At 49.0% G+C, this 15,274-nt stretch overlaps 1 protein-coding gene across 1 annotated transcript; it reads right to left on the bottom strand.

Annotated features, from left to right (window-relative positions):
* Positions 1 to 1,037: 1,037 nt before the first annotated feature.
* LOC135875246 (zinc finger protein 777-like) lies at positions 1,038 to 15,274 on the bottom strand. Its single transcript, XM_065400249.1, has 6 exons — positions 15,251 to 15,274; positions 11,413 to 11,814; positions 9,848 to 9,974; positions 8,627 to 8,782; positions 5,521 to 5,634; positions 1,038 to 1,996 (listed from the first exon to the last, which is right to left on the bottom strand). Exons 1-6 carry the CDS (start codon positions 15,272 to 15,274, stop codon positions 1,038 to 1,040), a joined length of 1,782 nt encoding a protein of 593 aa, XP_065256321.1.

Here is a 15,274-nt window from a genome sequence, read left to right as displayed (position 1 = left end):
CAGGGTATTACCATGACACTCATAAACTGTCAAATCCAAAGGCCAAATGATATTTATACAATTGCTCTAAACGTGCTTAAAAAGCCTAAGTAATGAGCAATTTACTAACCCTAATTCTTTAATTCCATATTTATCCTACACCCACCCCCCCCAAGTGCTGCTGTGGGGGCTCTGTGCTGCTGGGGGGCTCCGTCCCTCTCAGTCACAAAAGGACACGCATGGGGGATACTGCCTGTCTCCACATCAGTTGGCATAATGCGATGACGGTGGAGCTGGGAGGGATCCAAACCCCCATCAAGTTACTCCCCACTCCTACCCTTCCCCCCGCAGCGTGTGCTTGGGGCTCACAACCTCTCGGCCTCGTAAAACCTTCGCACGATCGGTGCTGAATGAAACCAAAGTCTAACTGAGAAGCAGCGTCTCCAATACCCGGGAAAGCGACGTGGGAATCAGGTAATGCATTAGCGAGTAGGGCAGAGGCAGAGAACTAGAAAGCCCTGCTGAGAACATAAGGAACTGCAAAGCATACTGATCTGTGTGGGCCTCCACAGGACCGTCCCCACCATGGCATCCAAGCACTCCCTCCTGCTCCGTTCCCCTGCAGGGGAAAGCCCCAGTTATCTGACCTGTGGATTCTCTACAGTTCAGACGGGCCCCTTCAGCTCCAAGATCCACCTAGACACTGACACGGTTTCCCTGAGACCCCAGCCACCCTGACATTTCAGAGGCAGCTGGACAATGCTCACCTGGGCGTCACTCCCTAGATAAGGCCAGAAGGGACCATTATGATCATCTACTTTGAACTCCTGCACAACCCAGGCCAAAGAATGTCACCCAGCGCTTGCTGCATCCTTTCCCAGGTGGTAATTTATCAGTCCTCGCCGGCGACTGCCTTATTTCCTGTTCTTACACCCAGTGGGGCTGGGCTGTCCCCGTGTGCTGGGAGCTGGGAAGCCCCTCCCTTCGCCCAGTGTGAGATCTGTACTGGTAATTGAGACTGGTCACAGTAGAAGCTTTTGTTGCAGTGGGTGCAGCGATCACGTCTCTCCTGGGTGCATTGTCTGGTGAGCAGTGAAGGTTTCTGTGGACTGGCAGCTGGCAGCTTCTCCCTGCAGTGGCTGCCCCGGTGCTTCAGAGGGCGGCGAATGCCGGGCGATCTGTCGGTGCATTCGCCTCATCCTCAGGATCTTCTCCCTGGCATGGACCCTCTGGTGCCGCAAGAGGTTCACCTTGCGGGCGAAGCGTCTCTCACAGTCAGGGCAGTGATACGGCCTCTCTCCAGAATGGACCATCTGGTGCCTGCGGAGGCTGTAGGAGCAGGTGAACGTCTTCCAGCACACGGTGCACGTTGGGAAGATCTTGCTGTGAGTCTTCTGGTGCCTCGTTAGATCTATCTCCTGGGAGAAGTGTTTCTTACACTGGCGGCACATGTACAGCCTCTCGTCGGTGTGGCTCGGCCGGTGCTCCCCGATGCCAGATTTGCTTCTCGTGCTTCTGCGGGCGGTTCCCGTGGCCTCCGTTCCTGGGCAGAGTCTCAGCTCCAGATCGCTGCTTTCCCCAAGTCCAGGTGCCGGAGCTCCCTCTCCTGTGTGAATCCTCTGATGCAGAGCAAGATGCTGCTTGGAAGTGAAGCAGATCTCACACTCAGGACACTCGTACGGCCCCTCGTTTGCATGGCTCCTCTGGTGAATGATAAGGTTGATCTTCAGCCGAAAGCTCTTCCCGCACTCTGTACAAGGGTGTAGTCTGTCCCTTGGGCGGTTCCGTGGGCAGACACTCAGAGTCTTTAAGCCACTCTCCCCTTCAGTGGAGTCACACAACCTTTTCTCCTCAGGGTTTGGCTGCTGCACCTTAGAGCACAGCTGGCTCTCAGCCTCAGCCAAGGTCTGGAGGACCTTCTCTCTGGGTCTTCCTGGTAATTCCCCCTCTGCCTCCAGATTTTCAGGTTCACAATCCCCATCAAACCTGGTTTCTTTTGTCATTAACTGGCCATCTCCTGAAATGAACCAGCAACACAAAGGTTATTCATTTCATTCTCTTGGGACACAAGAGTCCTTTGAAGACTCATGACCCACACTTGGGTCCCAACAGGGCGGATTTCTTTGCAGAAAGGGAGCGTCGAGGAGTCTGGGAACGTGCACTTCTATACCAAGCCCCAAGGGAGGGGCAGCATATTTTAGCCTATTTCAGCATGTAGAAAAGGAAAGACTTTAGCAGACACACTGAAAAAACTTGCAGGAGCAAGGTAAACGCAGGGCTTGCAAACTACACTCTCTTCCGCAGCCTCTATGCTCTCTGTAGAATCAGAAAACATAAAATATGTATAGAGATACAAAATACGCACGCACACAGAGTACAGACCTCTTATGTTTTCAGGTCCTACTGAAAGTAGAGAGAGTAAGAAAGTGGAGTTTGCAGATTCTGCAATTACCTTGCACCTGCCATTCTGACACTAACATGAGCATTAAGTGCTGAATATTGCAGGCAAACTAGTTTCCCATTAGAAATGTGTAACTCCAGCAGACCCAGCAAGCTCCGTACAACCCTCCGAGAGCAGCCATGTGATCTCACTCAGGTAACCCTCGTCCTCCCTCACTCCCACACCAGTGTTTTCTGTTCTGTGCAACGGCTGCAATGAGATTATAAAGTGCTCTCTGGAGCAGGGACTGTGTCTTTGTATCAGCTGTGCAAAGCACTGAGGGGGACATTCCCAGCGGATGTGCACGTGGGCAGCGCAGGTTAAGCTGTGCATAGGTCTTGTGCTGGTCTTCTGCACAAGGGATGAATTTCACCCTGTAGAAATGAAGCTCCATACAAAAAACCCCACTACGGTAAAAGAATGTGAAGGCTGCAAAGTCAACCACTTGTAAGTTAGAAATGCCAGAAGTAACGTTGCCTGTGGCATCTTTCATTCAGCCTTCTTCTGCACATGCATTATACCCCCCCTCCCTGGCTCCTATACCTGCCCCCTCTGCTCCAGCAACTGAAAACAGCATCTTCTACCAGAAAGTATTAGTCAACCTTCCTGAATCATAACAGCACTGCCAGCTCCACCTACACCACAACAGGGTTGGGAGGGAACCCAGCACACTTGCCAACTAAACTTCCTTTGCCCTCTACCTTTACTCAAGAGTTCTGAAGGAACTCAAACATGAAATTGCAGAACTACTAACTGGGGTAGTTAATATATCGCTTAAAATCAGCCTCTATACACCAGACAACTGGAGAGTAGCTAATATACTGTTAATTTTTTTAAAAGGCTTCAGAGGTGATCCCGGCAATTACCGGCCGGGAAGCCTAACTTCAGCACCAGGTAAATTGGTTGAAACTACAGTAAATAACACAGAGATGAACATATGTTGGAGAAGAGTCAACACAGCTTTGGTAAAGGGAAATCACGCCTCACCAATCTATTAGAACTCTTTGAGGGGGTCAACAAACATGTGGACAGTGGTGATCCACTGCATATAGTTTACTTGGACTTTCAGAAAGTCCCTCTTTGACAAGGTCCCTCACCAAAGGCTCTTAAGCAAACTAAGCAGTGATGGGAGAAGAGGGAAAGTCCTCTCATGGATCAGTAACTGGATAAAAGATAGAAAACAAAGGGTAGGAATAAATGGTCAGTTTTCACAATGGAGAAAGGTAAATAGCTGTGCCCCCCCCCGCGATCTGTGCTGTTCAACATATTCATAAATGATCTGGAAAAGGGGGTAAACAGTGAGTTATCATCTGAAAAACTTGCTACCTATCTTGAGTAATTTACTAAGTCCAAAGATGACTGCGAAGAGCTTCAAAGGGATCTTAAAAAACAGGGTCAAAATGGGAGATGAAATTCAATGTTGGAAAGTGTAAAGTAATGGAGGATAGGTCTATTAATGGCTATTAGCCAGAATGGGCAGGGATGGTGTCCCTAGCCTCTGTTTGCCAGGAGCTGGCACTGAGCAACAGGGAAAGGATCACTTGATGATTAACTGCTCTGTTCATTCCCTCTGGGGCACCTGGTATTGGCCACTGTCGGAAGACAGGATACTGGCCTAGATGGACCTTTGGTTTGACCCAGTATGGCCGTTCTTATGTTCTTAATGAACATTGGAAAAAATAATCTAAACTATACATACAAAATGATGGGTCTAAATTAGCTTTTACCACTCAGAAAAGATCTGGGAGTCATTCTGGAGAGTGCTCTGAAAACATCTGCTCAATGTGCAGTGTCAGTCAAAAAAGCAAACAGAATATTATCAACCATTAGGAAAGAGAAAGATAACAAGACAGAAAATATCATAATGCAGCTATATAAATCCATGATATGCCCACACCTTGAATGCTGCATGCAATTCTGGTCGTCCCATCTCAAAAAAGATATATTGGAATTGGAAAAATTTCAGAGAAGGACAACAAAAATGATGAGAAGTCTGGAACAGCTTCCATATAAGAGATAAAAAATACTGGGACTGTTCATCTTAGAAAAGAGACAAATATGGGGGGATATGACAGAGGTCTCTAAAACTAGGAATGGTGTGGAGAAAGTGAATACAGAAGTGTTACTTACCCCTTCACATAACACAAAAACTAGAGGTCACCTGATGAAATTAATATGCAACAGATTTAAAACAAACCAAAGAAAATATTTCTTCATGCAGTCCACAGCCAACCTGTGGAACACGTTGCCATGGGATGTTGTGAAGGCCAAAAGTATAATGGGATTCAAAAAGGAATTAGATACATTCATGGAGGATAGGTCCATCAATGGCTATTTGACAAGATGGTCAGAGACCCAACCCCATGCTCTGGGCATTCCTAAGCCTCCAGCTGCCAGAAGCTGGGAGCGGACGACAGCAGACAGTTCACTCAAAATTGTCCTGTTCTGTTCATTCCCTCTGAAGCATCTGGCACTGGCCACCATCAGAAGACAGGACACTGGGCTAGATGGATCATTGGTCCGACCCAGTATGGCTGATCTTGTGTTCTCTCTTTTCCATGTTGATCCACAAATCGCACATCCACTGATGACACTGACTCACACCTGATTTGGGGCCCACGAGCGCCCTTGGCCAGTCACATCTCACCCACCACTGAAGAGCACTAGGACCTTGCTAGATGGTAAGTCAGGGTCCCCCCTCCTCACCTCTCTGCCCCACCACCTCTTACAATGATGTGCCATCTAGCAACACTTGCTTTTCACTTTTCTGATCTCACACTCTCTGCAGACCAGAACATCAATAGAATTATGATTCTCTCTCTCAGTTAGCACAGGAGGAAAGGCGGCACATCACGAGCTGGTGACACCAAACGTTTACACAGTGCTTTTCAGTGGTGGGTCTCAAAGCGCTTTACAAGGGAAGGAATACATCATTCTCCCCATTTTACAGAGCAGAAAGGTAAAGAAGCTGCCCAAGGCCCCAGGAAAAGCCAGTAGCAGAGCTAAGAATAGAATGCACGGGACCATGGGACATCCCATATGCAGAAAAGAGATAGAACCATAGAAATCATAGTGTTCTGTTGGGTTAATCTGTTTCTCACCAGTGCTGCGGTCTGTAGGGTTTGGTCTCCCCTCCAGACCTGGCTGATTGTTCTCACAGGGCTCCTCCTCTTGTATAGCCCACGATAAAATATCCATGATAGAAACCGGAGATTCTGTCCACAGGAAAGAGAGCAACATTCATTACAAGCTGGACACACACACGGCTTCTGAAGGGTCTGGCCCCTTATCTCTGCCCTCTGCTGATTCTTGGCTGGAGACTGGCTCTGAATGGATTCAAACATGTTCCTGAAGCTCCGGGGGAAGCTGAAAGTTAAGCAGCCATGAAATGCTCTGAAAGGGAACGGGTCAGAGTAAGAACTAGCTGGGACTAGAGCAAAGACGTGGAGGAAAACGACCAGCAAACACCCAGATGTCCATAAGGGAGGGCCACCGAAGTCCCTCTGGATTCTAGAACTCCAAATTCTACCTTCTCCGTTTCAGTTGCTGCCCTTCCCCCGGCATCCTCAGCTCTTACTAACCTTCTTCACCACCACTACTCTCAGCCCCCACCATGCCCCTCACCCACCTTCCCGCGTGACCCTGCATTTGAAATCCCTCCACTTCCTCCATTCAAAAAACCCAACCTTCACATCATCAAGACTTGGTACTTGAGCCCCATCGTCTTTCCTCAGGGACACACCCCAACTAACAACGTTCTGAAATACCCTCTGCCTGCAAAGCTCCGGCTGCTACTGCCCAGCGAGCTCCTTGGGGCACTCCTTTCCCCTCTTCCACCACTCTCCGGCATGAAACGGGGGCATCTCACCCCATCAGTTTCTTCTCCCCTGGCCATGGGATCAGCATCCAAGTTCATGACCCTTCAGACCATCTTCCATCCCCTTCCCAGTCATCCCTCTCTAGCAATCCTATCTACTCTGCCACCTCCTTAGGGTCACACCTTTGGCCTATTCTCCAAGCCTCCTCACTATAACCCGGAAGCCACCCCAGTCTCATGTTCCCATTACCCCTGTAACTGCTACGGTCCTCATTTCCCCGCTCTCTCCGCCCATCTCCCCAGCACTCCCCACAACAACATTCTTTCCTCATCTTATAATCAAACTCCAGTTGAGTCCCCACATGCATCACCTGCTCGCTTCAGTGCTTCCCATCTGCAGGAACTCACCCAGCCCTAACTGGAGCGAACGACCAACTCGGACACACACAAGCAGCTCAGCTTATTCTCTGCCAAGCCTCTTGTTGGAGATGGGGACCCCACTTGTGTTGTCAGTCAAGGATGCTAGTGAGTGAGTCCTGGACTATTGTGTCCTTATTCCATTCTACACTCCACTTCTCTCTCCATCCCTTTTCCAGGAGGAGTTTTCTACATTCTTCCTTGCAACAATCAGACATAACCCCATTGTATTCCTATCACCACATCTACCTCATAGACTCTAAGGCCAGAAGGGACCAGCGTGATCACCACATCATCGCAGGCCACAGAACCTCGCCCCTCCACTCCTGCAACAGACCCATAACCTCTTAACCCTTAAACTCCTGAAGTCCTCAAATCATGGTTTAAAGATTTCAAGTTACAGAGAATCCACCATTCACTCTAGTTCAAACCAGCAAGTGACCCGTGCCCCAAGCTGCAGAGGAAGGTTGAAAAACCGCCAGGGTCTCTGCCAATATGACCTGGGGGAAAATTCCTTCCTGCCCCCAAATATGGCAATCAGTTAGACCCTGAGCATGTGGGCAAGACCCACCAGCCAGACACCTGGGAAAGAATTCTCTGTAGTAACTCAGAGCCCTCCCCATCTAGTGTCCCATCTCCAGCTGCTGGGGATTTTTGCAACTAGCAGTCACAGATTGGCTATATGTCATTATAGGCAGTCCTATCATACCATCCCCTCCATACATTTACCAAGCTCAGTCTTGAAACCATTTAGGTTTTTTGTCCCAGTGCTCCCCTTGGAAGGCAATTCCAGAACTTCACTCCTCTGATGGTTAGAAACCTTCGTCTAATTTCAAGCCTAAACTTGTTGATGGCCAGTTAGCATCCATTTATTCTTGTGCCAACATTGGCATTTAAGCTAAATAACTCCTCTCTCTCCCTGGTATTTATCCCTCTTGATGCATTTATAGAGAGCAATTGTATCTCCCCTCAGCCTTCGTTTGGTTAGGCTAAACAAGCCAAGCTCCTTGAGTCTCCTCCCGTAAAGTAGATTTTCCATTCCTCGGATCATCCTAGTAGCCCTTCTCTGCACCTGTTCCAGTTTGAATTCATCTCTCAAACATGGGAGACCAGAACTGCACACAGTATTCCAGATGAAGTCTCACAAGTGTCTTGTATAATGGCAATAACACTTCCCTATTTCTACTGGAAACACCTCGCCTGTTGCATCCTAGGACCGCATTAGCTTTTTTCATGGCTGCATCACATTGCCGGCTAATAGTCATCTGTGATCGACCAATACACCCAGGTCTTTCTCCTCTGTCGCTTCCAACTGATACATCCCCAGATTATAGCAAAAATTGTTGTTAGTCTGTAAGTGTATGAGCTTGCACTTGGCACTATTAAATTTCATCCCGTTTCTATTACTCCAGTTTTCAAGGTCCTCCAGATCTCCTCGTATGATATTCCGGTCCTCCTCTGTGCTGGCGATACCCCCCCCCCCCCCCCCAACTTTGTGTCATCCGCAAATTTTATTAGCACACTCCCACTTATTGTGACAGGGACATGAATCAAAACATTAAATAAAATTGGTCCCAAGACCAATCCCTGAAGAACTCCACTAGTAACCTCTCTCCAGCCTGACAGTTCACCTTTCAGTATGACCCGTTGTAGTCTCCCCTTTAACCAGTTCCTTATCCACCTTTCAATTCTCTCATTAATCCCCATCTTCTTCAATTTAATTTGTAATCTCCCATGTGAACTGTATCAAATGCCTTCCTGAAACCCAGGTAGATTAGATCTACTCCATTTCCTTTGTATAAAAAAAATCAGAGCAGGCCTAAATGACACAGTGGTCTCAACACCCATGCCCTGTCCACAGTAGTGCTTCCAACATTGCTACCAACGGTGGCACTGCACAGCTAGATTTCCTGAAAAAGAATGGGGTAGGGACAGCCATAGCGAAGCATGCTGTGACGCCCTGTATAACTCACCTGGGCAGGCATCTATAGGGACTTCATTTTCCTCTGATCCCTCTTCACTCTGATCTTTTTCTCCTGATCTATCCTGGGATCCTGGCTGATCCCTTAGGTAGGGCTCTTCCCCTCGCTCAATCTGAGACAGGATGTCAGGTTTGGAAACAGCATAATCTGTTCACGGGAGAGGACATTAAGAGTCCGCATGTTTTATTCATAATTGGTTGAGCTCTTTTTACACAGACCTGTAAATGATTTTAAGCCACTGGAAGTGGTGGGCGAGCTGGACAGCTGCAAACATTTTATTAGGATTCCTACACAAAAGCGACACAGGCGAGATGGGTTTTGTTCCTCGAAGAGGGGAATTCAAGGGTTCACATATGCAAGGGGCCTTGATGCCCCATGAGCAGTACAAGTCAACCCTCTTGCCTATTTTCAAGCCTGCAGCCAGCCCACGTAACCAGATCATGACATGAGATCTTACAAAAGGGGACTGGCTTTATTAATAGGAAACATTTTGTTTCAACTTTAATAATCATTTAAAGAGCAGTTCTTCTGACCCCCGTATTATCAGCTGCATGTGCCTGTCTGGGGAAGGGACACACAAACTACTGCGACATGGAGCTGTCTGGGGAATCAGCAGGAGAACATGCTCTTTCCATCTCTACAGACCGTTCTTCAGAAGTGGGGCTCATCCCCTCTGAACAGGCTGTAAAGTTACTGTTGCTACCTGAGAGACGGACTTTGACAAAGGTGATTTTACATCGCAAACCACACAAGGAACCTAGCAGGTTTCTTTATGGGGACTGGACATGAATAAATAAATCTTTTACCAAGTGATGTAGGAGATTCTCCATCATTAGCACCTTTTATATCAGGACTGGATGTTGTTCTAAAAGACAGAACCTGGTTCATACACAAATTATCAGGCTTAAGCCATGGAACTTCACCCAGCAATTCCTGAATTGTGTTACAAGAGGTCAGGGCAGATGATCACAACGATCCCTTCTGCCCTGGAAGTCTGTGTATGTAACACTGGAAAGCACTTGAGATATAGAGATCAGAACCATCGTTGTAGATCTCATGCTCTCCTTACAAATGGGAGAGGTGTGTGGATCTGATCACGGAGAACGGTTCCATTGGCTGCCAGTGCTGACCACCAGAAATCAAAGGAACATGGGGGCAGCCAAGCTGGTACCTAGCCGAGCCGGAAATATACAAGTAAAACCCGAGCCCTACCCAGGGAGATCAGGGTCTCATAATTCTCTTTCATCACGTTCTTGTAAAGCTCTTTCTGCCATTCGTCTAAGTTCGCCCACTCCTGCTCGTTGAAATAGACGGAGACGTCATCAAACATCACCGGCACCTGAAATCACACGCATTGCACATTCAGCACTTTTTGCTGCAATTACAAATCACCGGCACCTGAAATCACACGCATTGCACATTCAGCACTTTTTGCTGCAATTACAAATAACCGTCTTGAATTAAAGATGAAGGTATGCAAGAGAGCGTTTGGCTTTTATTATATGTCTGTGCTGTGCCTAGTACAATGGAGCCCCACCCTGGATGGTGCCTGTGAACGTGAACACAATACATACCACAAAGGTCTGCTCCCCACCCGTTTACACAATGTCTAGACTAGCACGTACAAATGTGCTTTCTGACTTGAGTTAACTGGCAATCATAGAATATCAGGGTTGGAAGGGACCTCAGGAGGTCATCTAGTCTAACCCCCTGCTCAAAGCAGGACCAATCCCCAGACAGATTTTTACCCCAGTTCCCTAAATGGTCCCCTCAAGGATTGAACTCACAACCCTGGGTTTAGCAGGCCAATGCTCAAACCACTGAGCTATCCCTCGATCAACTCAAGTTGGAAACTCCAGTGTACTTATCCTAGGTGAGCTGCCAAAGGCTACACAAATCATAACCAGCTGTGCTACGTGGCCCCGAGATTAATGTGCTAAACTACAGCTATCAGAGGGGTAGCCGTGTTAGTCTGAATCTGTAAAAAGCAACAGAGGGTCCTGTGGCACCTTTAAGACTAACAGAAGTATTGGGAGCATAAGCTTTCGTGGGTAAGAACCTCACTTCTTGCATCTGAAGAAGTGAGGTTCTTACCCACGAAAGCTTATGCTCCCAATACTTCTGTTAGTCTTAAAGGTGCCACAGGACCCTCTGTTGCTTTAAACTACAGCTATCACTCTAAGGCCATGTCTACACTAGCACTTTTGTCAATTAGGGGTGTGAAAAAAAAACACACACACACGACCGACATAAGTTTCACCGACAGAAGCGCCGGTGTGGACAGTGCTGTCAGTGGGAGACGCTCTCCTGCTGACATAGCTCCTGCCGCTCGTTGTGGTGGTTTAATTCTGCTGGCAGGAGAGCTCTCTCCCATCAGCACAGAGTGATCACACGGAGACCTTACAGCGGTACAGCTGTGCCACTCTAAGGTCTCTAGTGTAGACAAAGCCTAAGCCTCGAATGAATGAGGAAACAGCATGGACAGCTGGTCAGGCACAAATCAGACAGTTCACTCATTATTAACCATCGTATGATGCTGAATTTCAGAACCTACCTGCCATATATGCAAGGCCCTTTCAATACAGCTGATACAAGGTTGGGCTTTATTTTTGCTGCTGGAGTCTGTTGTTGGAGGTTTTTAAGAACAGGTTAGTCAAACACCGGTCTGGGATGGTTTGACTAACCTAGATAACACTTACTCCTGCCTCGGAGCAAGGGAGTGGACTAGATGACCTCTCGAGGTCCCTTCCAGTCCTATCCTTCTATGGTATCGTTACCTTGGGCACCTCCCCCTTAGTGCCTGGGGGGAGTCTCAGGATCCAGAAGTTCCTGTTCTTCAGCAGGTTCTCCAGGTTCTCCAGCCTCCTCTGCAGCAGATTATTCTCCTGGATCACAGTTCCCAGCATGGCCCACTTACTCTCCAGCTTGGTATCAAACTCCAATGCTGTTTTCTCGCAGCCTATTAGTTTCTTCTCAGCACTCCCCAGTCTCCTCTCCAGATTCAGCAATCGCATGGTGCATGCCTTAACTTTCCTCTCCACTGCTTGAACTGCTGCCATCACAGTCCCCAGGGAACACTCTGTAGTCTGATCATGAGCTTCTCTCACTGACCTTTGTTTGAGGACAACAGAGGGTTTTAGAGGCAGCAAATGCCATGAATCTGCATCCCATTCTGAACCCTGTGTAAACAGACAGAAATTGATAGTGGAGTTGTGGTCACGTCCCCGTCAGGCAAAGCCAGCTGCAGACAGAAATGGCCAGAGAGGATATGTCTACACTGCACGCTAAGCCCGGATCTGTGGGACCCAGGCTTGAGCACTCCGTGTTTCCAAACCCAAGCACACTGCAATGGGAACCTGGGCTTCCCAATTATACTGGTGCATCCCTCCTACAATACACAGACCTAAGCGTGTGACAGCGTGGGATGCATAAACAGGGGACTCTCAAGTAGGAGTAGAGAGGTTATTTTGCCTCTGTATTTGGCAACTGCTGCTGGAATACTGTGTGAAGTTCTGGTGCCCACCATTTAAGAAGGATGTTGATATCTTGGAGAAGGTTCGGAGCCATGAGAATGATTAAAGGATTAGAAAACCTGCCTTAAAGTGAGAGACTCAAAGAGCTCAATCTATTTAGCTTAACAGAGAGACGGTTAAGGGGAGACTTGATTACAGTCTATATGTACTTACACAGGGAACAAATATTTAACAATGAGCTCTTCAATCTAGCAGAGAAAGGTAGAACACGACCCAACGGCTGAAAGTTGAAGCTAGACAAATTCAGACTGGAAATAAGGTGGAATATATATATATTAACAGTGAGAGTAATTAACCATTGCAGCAATTTAGCAAGGGTCCTGGTGGATTCTCCATCACTAACAATTTTTAAATCAAGGTTGGATCTAAAAGATCTGCTCTAGGAATCATTTTGGGGCAGTTCTCTGGGCTGTGTCACACAGGAGGTCAGACTAGATGATCACAATGGTACCTCCTGGCCTTCGAATCCATGAGTCAGAACTTCAGCTTCTGTGGGCATATATTATTGTATCCCAGGATTCCTGGCTCCCTTGCCAGCAGAGGCTCTGGGGCTTGTTTCACTGTGGGTTGTGGGAGAACTTGTCTGCCTGTCTCATGGGAGTTGGCCAGAAGCATTCTGGGTGTTTAGAGCCCAAGAACACAATCAGCCAAGCCATTTTGTGTCCGCATGCTCCCTGCAGCCAGAACCGATGTGGATCCCGAGCCACTGAAAGAACTTCTCCACCTCACACTGTCAGCCCTGTTTCCCATCACAGACGGAGCATCTGTGAGATGCTGCTGGACATTTCAGTGGCAGTTTTTGACCTGCCCAAGGCACCTCCCAGAGGGGGGTACTGACATGCCAGCTGCTCATGTCTTTTGCGTTAGATGCAGACTCCCCCTATGTAGACAGGCACTTCTGGAGCGGGGCCACAAGCACAGACTGGTGGGATCCCATCATCATGCAGACCTGGGATGAAGAAGCAGACATCCCTGAAGGTTTGTGATCAGCTTGCCCCCCACTCTAGTGTCAGAACACATGCACGAGGGGAGCCACGCCCATGCAGAAACAGGTCACGATAGGCTTCAGGAAGCTGGCTACCCCAGACTGCTACAGGTCTGTGGCTAACCAGTTTGAGGCTGGCAGATCAACTGTGGGGGTGGCTGTGGCAGAGGTCTGTGAGGTGACCAGGACTGTGATGCACCCAAAGTTGGTGGGCATTGCAAACGTTCCTGTCATAATTATCAGCTTTCGGAGAACAGGCTTTCCAAATTGTGGTGGGGCCACCGATGGAACTCATGCACCTATTGTTTGCCCGCGGCAGGGAGCACACGAGTACGTACACTCCATCATTACGCAGGCCCTAGTCCACCACAGGGGCAGATTCATGGACACGACCGTGGGATGCACTGGCAGGATGCATGACGCTAGGGTGTTCCAGAGATCCAGACTTTACCGTCATGGACAAGCTGGGACATGAGTCCCACTGCATGACATTGTTATACACTGTCCTCACAGTTATTGTAGGGGACCCTGCTTTACCCCATTGCCAGGGCTTATGAAACCTTAGCCCGATTTCAGAGGACCTGACAAAGGAGGGTTCAACCACACACTCCGTAGCTGTAGGATACCGGTGAAATGTGCTTTTGGCAGATTGAAATCCCATTGGCACTGCCTTCAAAACCGTATGGATGCCAGTGTCATTAATGTGGGCCACATTCCTGTGGGCTGCTGTGATCTGCACAATGTTTGCAAGGAGAAGGGGGAACCTTTTTTGCCAGGAGTAACCTCAAGATACTGCAGGATATCTGAACTGGCACACACCACCTGAGAGTGCATCTGTCATGACTGGTGCTGGAGCCACATGCCTGGTCCCTGCAGGAGGGGGAAATAAATGTTAGTTGAGGTTGTGCTGTTTATGGGTGTGGGGCAGCTGGGTGAAGGTTTCTGTAAATCTTTTGATATTACGTATTATGAATTTTATAAACACTTTCATGGAATCTATGGAGCTGCGTTATGCATTTCATCAGTACAGGCCCGGTACTGCAACTGATGATATATGGATTACTGTGATGGCAGTTTGTAAATTTTTATTATGAAAGTTAGAGAATGGGGCAGGTATTCAAGAATGGGGTGTCTCATATTAATAGGGATCACTGACGTAGTCTTGAAATATCCACACCGTCAGGTTTTATGGGCGTAGTTGTCTCCTCGGTCACTTGTCTCTCCACGTCTAGTAAAGGGTTTCAGTTCTTGATTTACATAGACTAATATCACTATTATGCGCAGTTGTGAGGCCTTTTGACCTCTTGTTTTTAATAATTTATGGAGATATCCTATCTCCTAGAACTGGAAGGGACCTTGAAAGGTCATCGAGTCCAGCCCCCTGCCTTCACTAGCAGGACCAAGTAGTGATTTTGCCCCAGATCCCTAAGTGGCCCCCTCAAGGATTGAACTCACAACCCTGGGTTTAGCAGGCCAATGCTCAAACCACTGAGCTCTCCCTCCCCCGTTTTGTTAGAAAGCCTGGCTCAGTATCATCACAATACAGACGAGTTTTAGTGTAATGTTATTTTAAAGCTAGGCAACCCCTGACCGTTAAATAGCACCTCCCACCCCCGTGGGACAAGACCCTGGGGCCTTTCATGACTAGCTGTGCCCTGAAAAGCCGTTCTCCTCCCCAGAGCTGGCTGCAGGTCCGCGCACAGCAGCCGGAGCAGGAGACTTTCCCGAGCATTAGGGGACAGCAGGATCCCTGGGCTGAGAGGAGAGGAAGCCGGAGACCCCCGAGCGCTGGGGGACCCCTGGCCGTGGGCAGCGCGGCGCGGCGGGGAGAAGCAGAGGCGGCTGCCGGGCGGGGGGTTTCGGACCCGCTCGGAGTTATGGGACCGGGAGCCGCCCCCAGCCCCGCCCCGCCCGCGCGGCCGGGCCACGTGGAGACCCCGGGCGGGCGCCAGGGGCTCCGGATCCGGGCCTGGGCCGAGCTGCCGGCCCGAGAGACCCAGCGGGGTCCCGCCCCCGGCTCCGGAGCGGCCACTCCCCGCCCGCCGCGCGGGGCTCGGTCCCGGGGGGCGCAGCGCGGGGACCCCGCCGGGCCCTTACCTGGGCAGCGGCCCGCTCGGCCAT

This window comes from Emys orbicularis, chromosome 2 (assembly GCF_028017835.1).
Source record: "Emys orbicularis isolate rEmyOrb1 chromosome 2, rEmyOrb1.hap1, whole genome shotgun sequence".
Lineage (NCBI taxonomy): Eukaryota > Metazoa > Chordata > Testudines > Emydidae > Emys > Emys orbicularis.
The sequence above is the reverse complement of the archived record's forward strand: the minus strand, read 5'-3'. Positions and strand labels throughout refer to the sequence as shown.